The sequence below is a fragment of the Urocampus carinirostris genome, chromosome 12 (genome assembly GCF_059441175.1).
Source record: "Urocampus carinirostris isolate Australia breed hairy pipefish chromosome 12, RoL_Ucar_1.0, whole genome shotgun sequence".
Lineage (NCBI taxonomy): Eukaryota > Metazoa > Chordata > Actinopteri > Syngnathiformes > Syngnathidae > Urocampus > Urocampus carinirostris.
The window spans coordinates 34,859,979-34,877,981 of NC_142360.1; the positions used below are offsets into that span (position 1 = coordinate 34,859,979).

Here is an 18,003-nt window from a genome sequence, read left to right on the forward strand (position 1 = left end):
ACATGACGGAGAGACGGACAGGTCTTGGTAGGTTTGCTTGAGTTTTATGCGCGCTTAATTTTATTTTGAATGTTTCGATAATGTGGTTCAACTTCACGATTGTGTCTCACACTTTTTTGATTTTTAGAAAGTTTTTTTAGAAATGTCGCAATATGAGAAAATGTCATTGGGAGAGCAAATATTTTTTGCAAGGCGCTGAAAATGGAAGATGGATTTAGCCAGTTATTCTCCTCGCAACCCGTAGGTGGCAGTGGCTCGTCAGTAGTATCACCTAAAAAGCTTTATTACGGTAAAGTGCAAATGATTTACGAGGCTGTCGTTTTTCTCTGCACATTTTTTTTCCCGGATGATGACTATTTCGTGCAACAAGTATGAAATTAGCAGCGATTCTAAACACGGTGCCGCTTTTAGTCATTTATCATCGGTGCAACTGAAGCGTACACAACATAGCAAAAACAAAAACCCTTCATCGCTTGTTGGGAATAAAATATAAGTTTTCTCAATTAGAAGCAAGTATTACATGGCAAAAGGACTTTTTTCTGGAGAATCCTTTTGCTCAGTTTTAATATTTTATTTTGTTTAAATTTGCCCATTAAAATGCATGTGTCTGTATATCTAATTTAATGAAATACAAATTTAATAATACACTTTCAAGTTTATTTAATTTCAATATTATTATAGTTCTAATTTAACTGTGCAGATTAAAATTTTTTAATTTTGCCTAATTTAAATATTGTTTTATTTAATTGTGCTGATTTTAAATAAGATATTTGTCATTTAGTCTTTCTCATTTTCAATTATATACATTTTTATTTAATTTTGGCCATTGTTTTTTTATTTTTATAATGATAAATATAGATAAATACATTTTGTCCATTTTAAATAAAACACTTCTCATTTTATTTCATTTTATCCATAGGCCTTGAAAAAAATCTTTTTTGTGACCTGCATCACCGGCGGAAATGTTTTGTCACAGTTCGACACAAAGCAGAACACTGCAAATTAAATATCAAATTCATCTTTTCAAAAAGAAAAAAAAAGGTTGTGTCGTATTAACCTTTGGAGGTCAACCAATGAGGAGCTCGTCCAAATGTTTCTGTTGACTTGGATCAAAAACAGATCTTTAGTAGAAAAATAGACGCAACATTTCTAATAACCAATATGCCTTTTTGGACCAGATCAATCGAGCCCCGAGCTTCGGAACGGATCAGAAGATCGATCTGGATGTGAAGAGGGGAGTCCTTCTCGACGCTTTCAAGCTGCTCAACATCAGGTAGCTTTTCACACATTTTTTTTTCATGTTTTTTTAACATTTTTCTTTTTCTTTTATCAAATGACCGTATTTCTTTTTCTGTAACTTGCCCTCATGTAAGTTTTAGGGGATAATAGTCTGTGCAGCCCTTTGAGACTTCTTGTGAAAAATTTTACTAAATCAAAAGATGTAAACATCCAACAAAAAAAGTTGGAATTTAATTTCTTGCACACTGTTCTTTTGCTAATGCATTTAAAATAGAATTTGAAAAAATAACAACTGTTAATTAAGGAAGTTCTTTCTGTTCGTCCGCTTTTCCACAAATTGATCTATGCTAACTCTTACACGTGCACGATTAATTAATTAATTGATTGCATGCACAATAGAATCCCTCAGGACTGCGATCCCTCTCTTTCTTTCTTTCTTTCTTTCTTTCTTTCTTTTATATATATATATATATATATATATATATATATATATCTCATCTCATCTCTTTAGCTGCACCGCTTATCCTCAGTAGGGTCGCGGAGGTGCTGGAGCCCATCCCAGCAATCATCGGCCAGTGGGCAGGGGACACCCTGAACTGGTTGCCAGCCAATCGCAGGGCACACGGGGACAGACAACTCACTCGCTCATTCACACCTAGGGACAATTTGGACCGGCCAATTCACCTGAAAAGCATGTTTTTGGAATGTGGGAGGAAACCGGAGTGCCCGGAGAAAACCCACGCAAGCACGGGGAGAACCTGCAAACTCCGCACAGGAAGGTTGGTTGCTGGATTTGAACCCATGACCTCAGAACTGTGCCGCAGATAGCTGGGAAGGGCTCCAGCACCCCGCGACCCTACTGAGGATAAGCGTTGCAGATAATGTATGGATGGATATATTCTATACATAGAATTGCAAATGACCTCATTGTAGATTTTTTTTCTTGTATCACAACATCCTTTTTTGTTGCTTTCAAGTATTTTGTCATTGGTATCGGCGCTGTCCCCTGCTCGATCCTCCCTTACACAAAATAGTATAGAATCGGTCACGGTCCACAACTATATTAACCCGGGATCAATCGATTGCGACCCGATCGATCGAGCTCCGTCCCCGCCGCACATCCAATTTAAAGGGCCAGTGATCGAATCCAATTGATTGTCCTTTGTACAGAATATCTACAGAAAATGTAAATTCCTTGTCTGGTTCGTGTTCAGGTATCTCGCCAACATGACCTGACGAGTTTAAACCTGAGCTGCCTCACTAAGTTGCGGTGACTCTCTCTCACACATTATCCAATTTAAAATATATTTTTTTCTTTTACGATCACAGAGCTAGCGATAAAAAACGTAACCTAGCGCAACAAAAAGCAGAAGCTCAAAGACGACTCTACGGTCAAACTTCCGTCAAAAAACTCTCGGCCACCTCATCCGACTGGGAGCGTCAGCGCCAAACGCTGGAGAGGAGGCGAGAAGAGCTGGTGAGTTAAAATGTTCTAAATATATTAAAATAAATACACACACACACACACACACACACACACATACACATATATATATATATATAGATATACAGTGGTACCTCTACTTACGAGTTGAATTTGTTTTGAGAGTAACCTGAAACATTTGTAAGTAGAGACGCCTTTTGAATGTAAATCCACTAATTGGTTCCTAGCCCTGATAATATGATTTGTCAAATATTTCATGAAAGAGCATTGAGTAACATTAAAAAAGAATATTTTTTTTCCATTTCTGATTAGTTTATAAACATTTATAGAAGATGATTTTCAAAAATATGTCCTCATTTTTTTCATGAATAAAAGGTTTTCATTCATTATTTTAAGTGATAAATAACTTTTTATTATTTTTTTTCTCGTTGCTTGCTGCTCCACACTGTAAAATACAATTCAGATACATATATATTTGAAATATTATTACATTAAAAAAAAGATAGAAAATTGTAGTGAAATTCTAAAAAACTGTTTTGTTCATTAAAATATTTTGAAAATATCTAAAAATATGTCTTGGGTATTTATATACAAAAAGTATTGTTTTCTAAATTTATAAAATCTAATACAATGAAAAATCAATTTGAAATTTGAAATGAAAGATCATTTTAGCTCATATTACAAACATATTTTGTTAATATTTGTACAATTTAAAAAAAAATCTGATTTTACTAGATGTTTTTCTTCAACGCTTCACGGTGCAAAAATGTTCCAAAACTAGCATAAAGTTTAAAAAAATGGTCTAAAAAATCTCAATCTTCATTTATCTTATTTTCTCATAGAAAGAACATCTAGCCCAAGTCCGCAAGCAGATTTGCAGGGAAGCGCATGAAAAACAACATCTGGGAAACTACAGGTGAGAAAGACACATTAGTATTTTTTCCTTCTTCCTTTAGCATCAATTTAAGTCTCGGGACCCTAATTCACGAGATTCTACCTTAAAAATATCCCCCAAAACAGATTTCAGAAAAATACAAAACTTTTGCATTTTTATCTGCAATATCTGTTTTTCTTACTCTCCATTGGTTTGTAAAACACCTGAAACACAAGTGAAAATGGAACATTGTGGGAGGAAGTTCAGCCTATCATGTATCAGCATTTTTAGGATACTATGATGCAAACTAATAGCAGACCAGCATCTTGGACACATAATTATTTTTTGGGGCGCAAAATGATTTCTTCTTGATGTGGCATAGTGGAGAAATGCCATATAAAGGGGTCTCCTTTGTATTTCTTGAGCATCGCAAGCTTTGTTTCCATGGTTATCATGTTTTCCTTCTCACTTTAGAATCACTGCAAGAGCCCAGACTCATACTCAATGAATACTGTACGAAAAATATAGTATTTTATTGAACTTGCAAATTCTTTACAAAGCTTCTGAATGGAGAGAGGCAAAGGCATTGTGGGAGGGTGTTCAGCCAAAAGCTTTTCGGCATTTTATGATACAAACTAATTGCAGACCAGCATTTATATGATGTGGCCCACCAGCAGACAGGCCTCTTAGAGATCCAACCCATCATATGCACGACAAACACTGCAAACTGTAAATTTGATGTTTATTGACATGCACAATTATTTTATTGTTGTTGACTTTGTATAGTGGGGAAAAGGCTGTAAAGAGGGGCCAAAAGCATCTTATTTAGCATCGTACAATGAAAACATTATAATGTGAAGTGCCTTATCCGAAGCGTGTAAAGAGAAGGAGGAGCTTCCTTCCTTTATCTTGTGAATCAAAGCTTTCATTTCATAGTTATCATGTTTTGGGTTCTTTCTTTAGCATCACTGCAAGCCATAGCCAATAAATACAGTAAAAAGTACACAATTGTATCCAATTTATTCGCTAATTCTTTACAAAGATTCTGAAAGAGAGAGAAAGGCATTGTGGGAGGTTATTCAGCCAATAAAATATCTGTATTTTTATGATGCTGTGAAACCAATAGCAGAGCAGCTTTCATGATATCGACGAGTAGTAGACGAGTAGTAGACGAGTAGTAGACGAGTAGTGATGAAATTGCCTTAAACAGGGGCCGAAAACCAACTAATTTCAAACGGTAAAGTGAAATCGTCATGCGGGGTTGCTGTATCCCGGGGATTTACCGTATATAGAAATCCACATTATATAAAATGGAAGAATAATGGCAAGTTTTTCTCCTTTACTTTGTGATTCAAAATGTTTTTACGTCCTTGTTGCAATTTGTTCTCTCTCTACGCACTCGTATCATTCAGTGCGCTAACCTTGGATGTCGGCGTGCCAGCTAGCTTGTGCGCCGATGGATTCTGTCCAGCGCTAGCGCCTCGCAAAGTGACTCAATGACAAGTTCCCGCATTCGATTTGGCCCTCGGCGAGACTTTTCTCTTTTGTCTCTCTCAAACAAGCCTTTGTTTGCTTGGCAACGTTTTGAAAACTTTTCACTCGTCTTGTGTTAGAAAAATAAATGGATTTAACGGTGAATCAGGATTTAGCTCCGAATTCTGATGCTTCAAATCTGCTATATTTACCAGGCGTTATTTGTTTTCCATTGCATTCTTACTGCACAGTTATTTATAATGAATACATTGAAAATTACCGTAAATTCCGGACTATAAGCCGCTACTTTTTTCCCAAACGTTCAACCCTGCGGCTTATTCAGTGATGCGGCCAATTTATGTAATTTTTCTAACAGCCGCCAGCGGCGCTCGAGTACAAAAGGTAAGATTTAGACCGGTGGAATATATGCGCTAAGGAAGACTGCAACTTCTTAGCTTGTACACAAAATAAATTAGCGAAGAAATATCCTCACCATGCAAATTGCAAAATGAAAGGCACATGACGCAGCTTTCAAGCTAAATGCAATCGAGCAGTCCGAAAAAGAAGGAAACAGAGCTACTGCACGTAAACGTTACTTTGCGAGCGTGTTGCTAGCGTGATTTTGAATAAGGGAGCGTGGGACGACGTCTATATGACGTGGTCTCTTTCCCATACTGGGGGAGACGATTTTGATGACGTCAGTTACCGTGATTACTACAAGTACGGTATGTTTTTTTAACAGAGCCGTTTAATGTGTTGCGAGCGTGTTGCTAGTAGCGTTTTGCCACCCTTCACAGGCACGGTTTGGGATGAAAGTTATAATATTATTATTAAAGCTTTGAAAACTCTCTCGGTATACCGTCTTTCTTTGTAAATATGTGTAACCATGTATAATTTGTATTTGCAACTGTATATTTTTGTAATGTATTTAATTGAGACACTTATTCTGATATGTTTTGCGAATTAAAAAAGAGGGGCGGAGCAAACGCGGGCTGACGGGAAGTGGGGTAAAGGTGAGTGAGACCTGTTGTTGCGGCGGACAATAGTGACTTCTTGCACCGGGAAGGAGCATTAGGTTTGTACATATTAAAAAAAATCATAACTGTTGAGAAAAATGAGCTAGAGACTTCCTTATTTTATTTTTATTTTTTTATTCTCCTCCTGTCGCTACTTGTTCTCCCTATCTGGGCCTCTTTTGTTTAATTTTGAGCCCCTTTCCTCACGCCATAAATTAACCCCTTTTTTTATTTTCATTTGACTCCGCCCTCACCCACTGGCCATGTTTTCTGTGTTTTTTGGTCTTGCAGACGTATTTACCCCCCAGATGACAGACTTCTTTTGGAGAAGTACGAAGGCCTGCTCTCTTCTGCTTTCCAGACTTTCCTGGCAGGGCGGGCCGCCTCCCTACAGAAGGAAATGAACAATCCTCTCAAGCAAATGAAGGCAAGTATAAAAACTAGAACGTGGAATTAAATTTTTCCGAATCCTGAATTTATTCGTGTATAAAATTCAGCTCTCAGTTGCTGTGTTCCCTCTAAGCTGCGCGCTGTGCGCAATTGCGCACTGTTCGCACATTCTCAGCGCACAAGAAAATCTAGCCAGCGCACAAAAATGAGGGCTCAAAATTACTAATTAAGAAGCGACTTAAGTCAAAGTTACTGTGCATGAAGGTAAAAATACACGGGTTCCCCTGACGTTGTGTCCTAAATGCGGTATTTTGAAGTCGAGTCAAAGTAGAACGAAGTTGAGTAAAGTTAGTAGCGTTTGTCGAGAACCGGCTTCTTTGGCTCGGCTCACTAAAAGGAACCGGCTCTTTCGGGTCCTAAACGGCTCTTCAGGTTGTATTTGCTTCTTTAATCCCAACATGACCAAATATTATGTAAAATTATGCACAAAATGACTTAAAAGAAGGGGGGAATAGAACAAAAGAGAAAAAAACACCCAAATGAAAAAGTGTGAAAAGCTGAGAAAAAACAAAGCTAAAGGAAGAGAAAGAAAGAAGGAAACATTTAGAAAAAAGCCAGAAAAAAGGTAAGAAAGAAACGTAGGAAAAAAGTAAATAGAGAACAAAAAGAAAAAAGTAACAGCTCGGAAAAAATAAACACAATGAGACTTTTTTTTAAAGGAATTAAAAAAAAAGTGGAAAAAAAAACACGGAAAAAAGAGTTTGTGTTGCATTCAAATAATTTCCAATTATATCAAGTGAATCTTGTTGCCAACATTGTAATTCCACTAAAAAATGTTCTGTATCTTGCAACCGACGAAATAAGCACCCCAAAAAAAGAAATGGATATCTTGTGAAGGAATTGTAAGAACAAACGACGTTTGTAGGCCGTACAACCTTTGCAATAGTACATTAGTCAATTCATTCCAAAGAGAAAAACAATTTTGCATTGCCGGAAACTCAACAAAATGTTACTTGATATCAAGTTTTGGACATGTTTGATAATTAATTATCTTGCCACACTTGAGATTATGGTTCCTCACTGTTGTTTCAAGCGTTGCTCACCGACTTTGTGTGAACGCTCAGACCCGTGGAAAATTACAGGGAACATTGCTCAGTTGTCACCAATCACATTATTTTTTTTATTTTGCAAGGAGGAGGACATCTTGGACCTGCTGGAGCAATGCGAACTGGACGACGAGAAGCTTATGGGAAAATCTTCCAGGCAACGTGGCCCTAAGGTGCTTTAAGTGAGGAGGGAATGTTGTGGGGCAAGTGTACGAGTTGAATAGAGTCCTTTGGCCCCCGGGGAACTCTTGGTTATGTACGAGGCAGGTATGGAAAAGCCCGCAGAGACCGCGGCCGTTTCCGAGGAGAGCTCTGGAGGAAAAAAATCCGAGAGCCTGGAAAAAAAGGACTTGGATGTCCCGAGGGGGACAGCTGTTGCTACACTATCTTTCTATTGGCAGTTCTTTTCCATTGTGTGCCCCAAGATTTCCCTTAAAAGCGTGTTACTTCCTCCATCACCGAAACAGAAACTCGTTAGGGCGGCCGTTGTTGGTGTCAAACCTCATTTAGACGCCATGACGGCTACATTTCCGAGGAAAATCCAAGCGGAAGTTTGAAAATTAGCAATCGGAGCTTAAAAAAATGGTCATTGCTGATGTCTATTTTAAGAGGGGGTAAAACAGATAAGTCTGTTCTAACTAAATAGGGAAAATTTGATCATTTCATTGGCATCAAACTCCAAAAATAAGTTAGTCTATCACTTTCAGTTCAGTTCTTATTTGTAGTGAAATGAAATGAAATGAAATGATCTGCATTTATATAGCGCTTTTCAAGTCAATGACTTCCCAAAGCGCTTTACAATGTGCTCCACATTTCCCAATAGCGGCCTTGCAGCCATGTAAGGCGCTAACCTGCTTATTGGGGGTATTAGGGGTTCAGTGTCTTACCCAAGGACACTTCGACATGTAACACGGACGAGCCGGGATTCGAACTGGGATCCCTTGATCCCAAGACGAGCGCTTTACCTCCTGAGCTCAGCCGCGCTGCGCTCGCATTCGCTGAGCCGCAGTGGCTCCGCCCACTGCGTGTCTCACGGCAAAAATATGTTTTATTTAATTTAATAAGAGGACCCTAAATTAGTTCATTTTGTCTAAAAAGAACCGCCAACATTAGGTCACAAAAAAACAACCCGATTACTTTACTTAAGACGGCCTCAAAATGTTCTTGTTTGTTTGAAAAAAAAAAATAATCCCAAAATTGTGTTATAAACTTACCATAAAAACAAATTAAAAAAAATATCTTTGATTTAACATGAGACAGTTATTTATTTTTGTATTTTAAAAAAAAGGAAATATTTAGTCAGAAACTGTCCATGCAGGCAAAGAAGTTTAAAAAAAGATACCATTGCCCCAAAATGAGCTCATTTTATTTGAATATCTCAAAATTGGGTCATAAACTTTCCATGAAGGCAAAAGTAAAAAAATGTATTAGCCCCAAAAGTATCTAATTTCATTAAAATATCCCCCAAACTGGGTCATAAATTTATTGTTAAAGCAAAAAAATATTTTGTTTAATATGGGCCAAACAATTAATACGTTTTTCGTTTTTCGTTTCTATAGAGGCAAAAAAGTAAAGTAAATATGGCCCAAAAAAATCTATCTATCTATCTATCTATCTATCTATCTATCTATCTATCTATCTATCTATCTATCTATCTATCTATCTATCTATCTATCTATCTATCTATCTATCTATCTATCTATCTATCTATCTATCTATCTATCTATCTATCTATCTATCTATCTATCTATCTATCTATCTATCTATCTATCTATCTATCTATCTATCTATCTATCTATCTATCTATCTATCTACCTTGGTCATATCCCTCAAGAGGGGTGACCGACAGCAAGACAAACATACAAAAACAAAGAAAATAATGGGAAAAATAGTAAAAAAAACACACGCACAAACATTTTTGGACCATGGCCAACCCAAATGCCCAAACACCCAAACAAGTTAGGCACCTCCGCACCTAAGCTGGTCATGCTTTTGTCCCTCCAGATGAAACGGGACACAAGAAAGCGGCCGTGTCACTCAGGTCAGGGTGAGACAACACACTCTTCTGTTCAAAAGCAGGGCCCGACAGCTTTCACTGGTTTACCCCTGCCGCATTATACATGTGCCCTGCCCATCTCTTAGAACGCGCCCAAACATCCCACTATCCTTTTACAACACCTCTCCACTCATTCCTATCACCAACAAGAGCTCTAGCTTCCACTATATTTAGACCTCTTTCCTGCAGTGCACTCATAACACCATCCATCCATGTCAATCGCAGCCTTCCTCTTGGTACCCTTCTATTTACTCCTTTTCTGTAGATCCTCTTCAACATTCGCTCCTCATCCATCCTCTCCATGTGTCCAAACCAACCGAGTACTCTCTTATCCACACACTTGCTCAGTTCCACTACTACTCCAATTCTGTCTCTCACAATTTCATCCTGTCATATGCTTTCTCTAAATACATAAATGCCCAATACACCTCTCTTCCCTTCCGCTATAAACTTTTCACGCAACGGCCTCACTGCAAAAATCTGATCTGTACATTCCCTTCTTCTTCTAAACCCACACTGTTCCTTCCCAAGCACTCCTTCCATCTTATTCCTTATTCTTCCAGTCAAAATCTTGCCTTAAAGCTTTCCCACCACACTTAGCAGACGTATACCTCTCAAATTACTAGACACCAACCTGTCATTTTTCCTTTTGTACAAGGGAAACCACACATGTCTGTTACATGTCGAAGTGTCCTTGGGTAAGACACTGAACCCCTAATGCCCCCAATAAGCAGGTTAGCGCCTTACATGGGGTTACGGCCGCTATTGGGAAATGTGAAGCACACTGTAAAGAGCTTTGGGAAGTCTTGACTTGAAAAGCGCTATATAAATGTAGATCATTTCATTTCATTTCATGTACATGCCCTACGCCTGTCCTCTGGTACCACTCCATACACATATAGCATATATTCAACAACCTTACAAGCCACACTATCACAGATACATCACCTCTCCTGGTATGCTCTACCATGCATCTATCCAACCCAGCATTCTTCGTTTCATTCATTGACCCACTGCAGCTTCCAACTCTTCCTTCACTCTCATTGAATTCACCAAACAAAGGCTCCCGTCCAACACCCACAGGCACAATACATGCCTCCATTCCATTAGTCACATTTAACAGCTCACTAAAAACTCAGGCCATCTTTCAAGCACTCCTTGTCCTTTGACCAACAGCCTGCCATTCTGATCTTTCACACTTACCTCCAGACCTGTCTCCCCTTTCTTATTCTTTTCACTTTTTTCCACAACATCCCTTTATTATACTTACAACTCTCAGTCAATTTCTTTCCCATCTATCATTCACTGCCTTTTTTTACTTTACACAATATATTTTCATTCTTTGTTGTGAAAGGATAGTGGGATTGCGGACGCGTTCTTAAGGATGGGCTGGGCACCCGTATGATGCGGCAGGGGTAAACCAGTGAAAGCTGTTGGGCCCTGCTGTTGAACAAAAGAGTGTGTTGTGTCACCCTGACCCGAGTGACATGGCCGCTTTCTAGTGTCCTATTTCACCTGGAGGGACGAAAGCATGACTAACTTAAGTGCCAAGGTGCCTAACTAGTTTGGGTGTTTGGGCAATTGGGTTGGCCATAGTCCAAAATATTTTTTGTGTGTTTTTTTGCTATTTTTTTCCCTTTTATTTTCTTTGTTATTGTATGTGTTTGCCTTGCTGTCGGTCAGCCCTCTTGAGGGATATGACCAAGATAGATAGATAGATAGATAGATAGATAGATAGATAGATAGATAGAATTTTAATTCTAAACATCTTATACTTTATCACTTCGTAACCATTCCTCAATGCCTTTCTGTTTTCCACAATTTCTGCTCTCACATTCTTGTTCCACTACTCACTACCCTTTCTTACACCTCCACCAACCTTACCCATCCCATATACCTCAACTGTGCTGCGCTTCAAGCATGTTTTCAGACATTCTCACTTTTCCTCTACACCAGGGGTCAGCAACCTTTTCGTTTTGGAGTGCCACTTTCAAATGTCCTTGTAAATCAGTGTGCCACACCAAGATCAATGACTCGCAAAACATTTTTTTTAATATCTGAAAGAGCTTTGATTTTACACCAGTCAGAATAAACAACATGGACATACATTGAAATAGTATAACTGACCAATTTATCTTCCACTATTCTTGTTCTTGTTTTTAGGGTCTGTATTTTAATATCTACGCCTTGAATTCATGTTTCGTCTCGTAATGACGTTTTAACACTTGATGTGCGAGGTACAACGCTCTCGAGGCATAAAGCACAAACAGCACAGTCATTTTCTGCACAAGTCGTCAGTCAAAGAACGAGATTTTTTCGCCGAAGGAGCTGTCATTATTCATTCATTTATCGCACGCCGTTGTTTCTGTGGCTGGGTGAAAACACGGATTTCTCCTCTTCTGCGAGTCGCTGTGCAGACACACACTCGCACACGGAGAAGAAGAGGAGGGGTGCTACCGTAAAACCTCTAAACAACACAACACGCAACTACAAATGTCTAAATTTCAGGTAAAAATGCGCATTTAAAAAAAATAATCCTTATTATTTTGCTGTGCGCTCTCGTGCCACTGGTTAACCCGTCACGTGCCACTGCTGGCACGCGTGTCATAGGTTGCCGACCCCTGCTCTACAGCCTCTACAGATCTTTCAGCATTTCAAAACATTCCCTCACTCGTCCCTCATACTCATCCTGCTCTTCTCAATTTTTCAACTCAATGATCTTCTCTTCTTTTCACACATACCCTTTTTTTTTCCAAAACCCTACCGCTTACCATTCACTCTCAATTTTGCCTCCACTAGATAGTGGTCAGATATTCCACCAGCTTCACCTCTCAGTGCATTCACATCCAACAATCTCCCACACACATTTTTATTGTTCAGCATTTAACCCATCAATGCTCTCTTATCCGTTCGTCCATCTGCCACTCTAATCCATGTTATTGACATTCATCTTAAAAATGCTATTTCCCACCATTAACTCCAGATACATTTCAATCAGTCTGTCATCACTCTCATTCACTCCAGGGACACCAGATCTTCCAATTTCCCCTTCCATCTTCACATCACAAACTCTGGCGTTAAAATCTCCCAACACAACCACATGGCAATTCGCTCCAAACTGTGCCACACACATTGACAAATTATTTCAGAATTAAGTCTTCTCTTTCTCACATCTCTCAGCACCTGGACCATACACACTCAGAAACACCCACGTCTTGCTTCCCTACTTTACCTTAACCAAATTTCCAGGTCACGACTTTTTATCTCTTTTGTTTCACACACTCTCTCCCTCTCTCCTTTTCCCTCCCTCTTTTTCTTATTTCTTTCTCTCTCCTTTTCTTTCTCTTTAATCTACTAGTCCGGCCCCCGACAGAATGTTTGCACTATCGTGTGGCCCCCGAGTTAAAATGAGTTTGACACCCCTGCATTAGGGTTTTCATCACTGCTTTATAGGCCAAGCAGGCCCAAACACTTTTCGGAGACCAACCATGCCCCTTCTATTATTTTTTCTTTCAGGCCTTGAGCAGCATGCCCGAGTGCAGCCAGACAGGCCGCCGGCAACAGCCCGATTACCTGGCTGACTTCACCAGCGGCAGTAGCGGCGACGATTCGTGCTTGTCCTCGGACGGGGAAGACCGAGCCGGAAGAAAAAATGATCCAGAGTCTCGGAAAAGGGAGAAAAAAGTCTCATATGACCTCAGGAGCCAGGACAAGGATTTGGCTGAGCGATCAGGTGGGCTTTTTTCTAATAAGATATTTAAAACATAAATTAAAGGCTTTTGTTGTGGGGAAGACACATACCACGAATGTTAAGATTCCCAGGGTTCCCGTAGATTTTTGAAAAGTTTGTACCTCCACGTCTCCACGGCCTTACAAACTGTCGTATGTTCCCTTACAAAATACAAAATAATCTAACACCATATTTTTTTCAAACATGTTTATTTATGTAGTGTAACATGTTATATTGTACATTTTTCGTTATATCATATATATTGTTAATTAACATTTTGTTGTAAGATCCTGAGTTGCTCGACTTGAATGAGGTTTATTATAAAATAAGTGCAAAAATTAACACAAACCTGTCTATTTTCATTTTCTCATTTCATACTTTTTTTCTTAACTTCTTTATACAACATAATAATTCGTAATATAATGCATCAAAGGAAATGAGCCGTTTGAGAGCCGGCACTCTTGAATGAGTTGAGCCGAAAAAGCCGGTTCTCTAAAAAGAGACGGACTTACTTTCACCACATCAAACCGCTTGCTTCGCTTGCAACGAAAAAACCCGATACCGAGATAGAGGCAACCACGGCATAAACGTACAGGTTGAGAGGTATGGGTATTGAATTCATTATTCTAAAAAAAAGGCCTAAATTGGCATTAGATACAATTTTCAAAAGTCCTAAAAATGTGAACACATTAATACGTTTTTTTTGTAACTAAAAAGGGTTATTAGCATTCATCTTTTTTTTTTGATCACTCGTTGATTTACTTTTGTGGCAACATCACATGACTACAACAATGCAACTATCAAAATGGCGATGTGGTTTCAGTCGGGTCTTTCACAGCAGAAGGTGAAGTGTACATTTAATGTGAAGTGCCTGTCCTACACAAGTTTTTCAGCATGGCTAAAAGCTATCCCATGTTATGCGTACTAGGCAAGATGTATTGTGTGGAAGAAATATTTTAAACTCAGCACGATCGGAGTCAAGGCATTGGAGTCACACATGCAAAGCATAAAACACATGGCCTAAGAATCGAGTTCCAAACATTTCGCAGTACTGTTCATTTCTTATGTCCCCCCCAAAATTCAAATAAACTGTAGTTTACAATTGACTCGAATTCATGGCGTATTCTTTTGTTTTGTTTGTTTTCAATTGTTTTTTTTTTTCATGACTTGGTCAAAAGGCATTAATAAAGTCTTGAATTCACTTTTTCGTTAAAGGTTATTTAAAATTTAAAAAATATATACATACTCTTGATTTTTGCATAGAAAAAATATCTTTTGTTATTTCACCTTTTTTTGCATGACCTTGACAACTGGAAATATCACAAACCCTCAAATAGTCCTGTATGAGCTCACTGCGTTTATATATATATATATATATATATATATATATATATATATATATATGTATATATATATATATATATATATATATATATATATATATATATATATATTATAGTTATGATATATCGTGCTTGTCCTCGGACGGGGAAGACCGAGCCGGAAGAAAAAACTATATATATATATATATATATATATATATATATATATATATATATATATATATATAGATATATATATATAGATATCGATATATATATATATATATATATATATATATATGTATAGTTATATACATATGGTTATATATAATTGTATTTACATAGTTATATAGTATTATATATTATGTATTATGTCTTATTTTTCCAGGTCGAATGCAGTGGAAAGGGGCGACCAAAACGAGCCCGGCGCCGTCTGTTTCGCCACCGCCGACCTTGGGTCCCATCCGACGGTCCATTTCCTGCCCCCGCTCCATGGTTTGCCTCACCTCACCCAATGAGACGAGAGCGGCAGGTGTTAGGCCCGCCCTCAACCTCCCGCCCTTGGTCCGGCCCAGCTCGGCCACGCTGCGCTCCCATTCGCTGAGCCGCAGCGGCTCCGCCCCCCGCGTGCCTCACAGCAACAGCTTTGGTACCATCCACTCCACCATGGTAAAATGGCCCACACAAACAAATTTTGTCATGTTTAGATTTTTCCTATTAATACATTTTTTCTATCTTTACGCGTGTTTAGGGCGATCCACTCATTACTCTAAGGAGTAAAGAGCAGGAAGCGGAGCTTGTACGTCAGACGCTAACTGCCCTCAGTGCAATGAGAATCCGGTTTCCCGGCAAAAGCGAGGACGAGGCCGAAGCCGTTCTTGATGAGGTGAGGAACAGAAGCTAACACAGAAAATGTACTTCAAACTGAAAAATATTGCTAAGTACAAAAATTACTCAGTACTGAAAAGTATGAAAAAAGGTACTAATATGCACTAGAAATTATAGAGTATATATGTGGTGAGTTTTACCAAATCTTTCCTAGTTATGCTAGCCTCCATGATGTCTGCTGATAATGCTAACATCTATATCAAATATGCTGTTTGCTAATGCTGCCGTTACTAACAGCCCAAAATACCAATCGTATATTAAATCTTTCATAGGAAAATTTTCAAAAGGAATCCTAGCATCCAAGGCTTTAGCTAAATATTGCTTGCATCCACACCCGTTACGTTAGATCGTATAAGCTACTAAAAGCTAACACCTATTGCTAATACTTTTTTTGGTGCTACAAGCAACCAAACGTCGTAATCATATATTAAATCTTTCATCTACAGTGGAACCTCAGTTCTCGACCATAATCCGTTCCAGTACCCTGTTAGAAAACTGATTTGTTCGATCACCGAAATCATTTTTCCCATTAAAAATAATGTAAATCGTTTTAATCCGTTCCAACACCCTGAATGTTTACCTGAATGTTTAACGTAAACATAAAGCTAACCCAGGCTAATCGTACGTTCGTGTTATCGTAATCTTCCGTACGAAAGATTCCCCTAACATGAATGTGTAAAAATAAAAAAATCAGGTCGTTTACAAGTCATTTAGCACCACAAGTGGCTAGCGCTTAATCAGAAAGGGGGCTCCGTTCCAACACCATGAATTTTGGGCTCCGTTCCAACACCCTGAATGTTTACCTCAAATCATAAAGCTAACCCAGGCTAATCGTACATTCGCGTTATCGTAATCTTCCGTACGAAAGAGTACGCTAACACGACTGTGTAAAAAAAAAAAAAAAAAGAAAAGAATTATGAATAGGATTTCTTACCTTTGTGGTGGTCAGCAGAAGGCGCATGCTGAATTCCCTAGCAATATTGGAAACTCGCACACCTCTTTCATATTCAGCTATTATGTCTTTCTTAAAGGCAATAGTTGTACGAACAACTTTTCTTTTTTCACCTGTCCTGATTGCACCGACCTTCTTTGGAGGCATAGATAGGGGCTAAAACACTCCGTTCACCGATATTAAAAGCGAAAGCAAAAAGAGGCAAGTGTGCACGTGATAACAGTTGGTCACGAGGGGTGGGGGCGATCTACACGATCTACACCCGTGCGCCGCTCAGCATCGCACTCTAGCGTACGCACTCACGCATAACCGGCGTTCGAACTCCAAATTTTTGACCGAACAGCGAAGCAAGAATTTCTCGAAATTTTTGTTCGAACTGAGAGGCGTTCGAAAACCGAGGTTCCACTGTACTTAGTTGAAAGTCAATGTCTCACACCAAAAGACGCCCTCTTCTGGTTTTTGTGGTTCACCGGGCCAGAATACCGGCGAAAAGTAAAACTCTGCTTCTCAGTTTCATAAAAGCCCAAAAAGGTTTACTTGCGTCGACATTACGTATTTACCAACTGAGAGTATACAACTGTAACAAAATAACAACTATAGATTTACAAATTCTAACACAAAAAAGATAATTTCAGTTGATCGGATGGTTTTATTTCCATTATACAAAAGTCTAATGGAAATTGGAGGGATTCTCCTATCAGAATGGGAAAGCAATTTGGAGTGCGGCTGGCGAGCTGCGCGCTAGCATCGGGTGTGCAAGTCTCTGTGACGATTAAAATGAAAACAGTCCAATATGTAGGAGTTTTTCATAAATTGTAGCACTGTGTCATCCATTTAACAGTTCATTGACCTAGCGTTGGCAAGATACAGGGCCTGCAGCAGTGGCTTAGGAGAGTTGTCAGCCTAGCTGTAGACGTATGCCGGACCTGCAGCTTGCTTTCTCTCACGACGTCGCTTCAAACGAATTCGGCATCTGCTAACTATCTATGGAGCACTCGTGGTGATCATCATGTCTTTGCTTTCCTGTGACTTCCCTCAGGGTCCGATTTATTGATTTTTTTTTTCAATGTAACGAGCCGCCAAGAGCTAGCGACCGGTCCTTCCTGGCTGGTTTTGATTCGGAGACTTAGACTGCGCATGCCCGCCACAGCTGTTTGACTGACAGCTTACACCACCCTATCACAGTCGCATACTCAAACAGCTACACCCACCCAATACACGCACACACAATCTTCCCCTATCTGCTCTCTCTGACTACAATAAATAATACGTTGATATGAAAAAAAGACAATCAAAGTAAAAATCCGCCAAGGAGTAAACTAGCATTTACCAAAGGGCGAAGTAGCGTGGGGTCTCTGTACATCGCTAAAGAATCCTTGATATGGGATATGTTCACTGTTGACACACTCTATGATAAAAACCCATACAACAAACTGTAATTACCCACATACGCTAGCCAAGCACATAGAACAATTTGATTGGGTAGGGGTGGACGAAGCTACGCAACACAGCA

At 39.0% G+C, this 18,003-nt stretch overlaps 1 protein-coding gene across 4 annotated transcripts in view; it reads left to right on the forward strand.

The window, feature by feature from the left end:
* The window catches only part of ttll7 (tubulin tyrosine ligase-like family, member 7), a 77,432-nt gene that overhangs the window by 35,917 nt on the left and 23,512 nt on the right, over positions 1 to 18,003 (forward strand). For all 4 annotated transcript variants that reach the window (XM_088349286.1, XM_088349284.1, XM_088349283.1 and 1 more), the window contains exons 10-17: positions 1,179 to 1,273; positions 2,569 to 2,716; positions 3,526 to 3,599; positions 6,338 to 6,473; positions 7,629 to 7,715; positions 13,115 to 13,331; positions 15,039 to 15,319; positions 15,402 to 15,536. In XM_088349286.1, the coding sequence (XP_088205412.1) occupies positions 1,179 to 1,273; positions 2,569 to 2,716; positions 3,526 to 3,599; positions 6,338 to 6,473; positions 7,629 to 7,715; positions 13,115 to 13,331; positions 15,039 to 15,319; positions 15,402 to 15,536 (1,173 nt within the window). The remainder of the gene's footprint in view (positions 1 to 1,178; positions 1,274 to 2,568; positions 2,717 to 3,525; positions 3,600 to 6,337; positions 6,474 to 7,628; positions 7,716 to 13,114; positions 13,332 to 15,038; positions 15,320 to 15,401; positions 15,537 to 18,003) is intronic.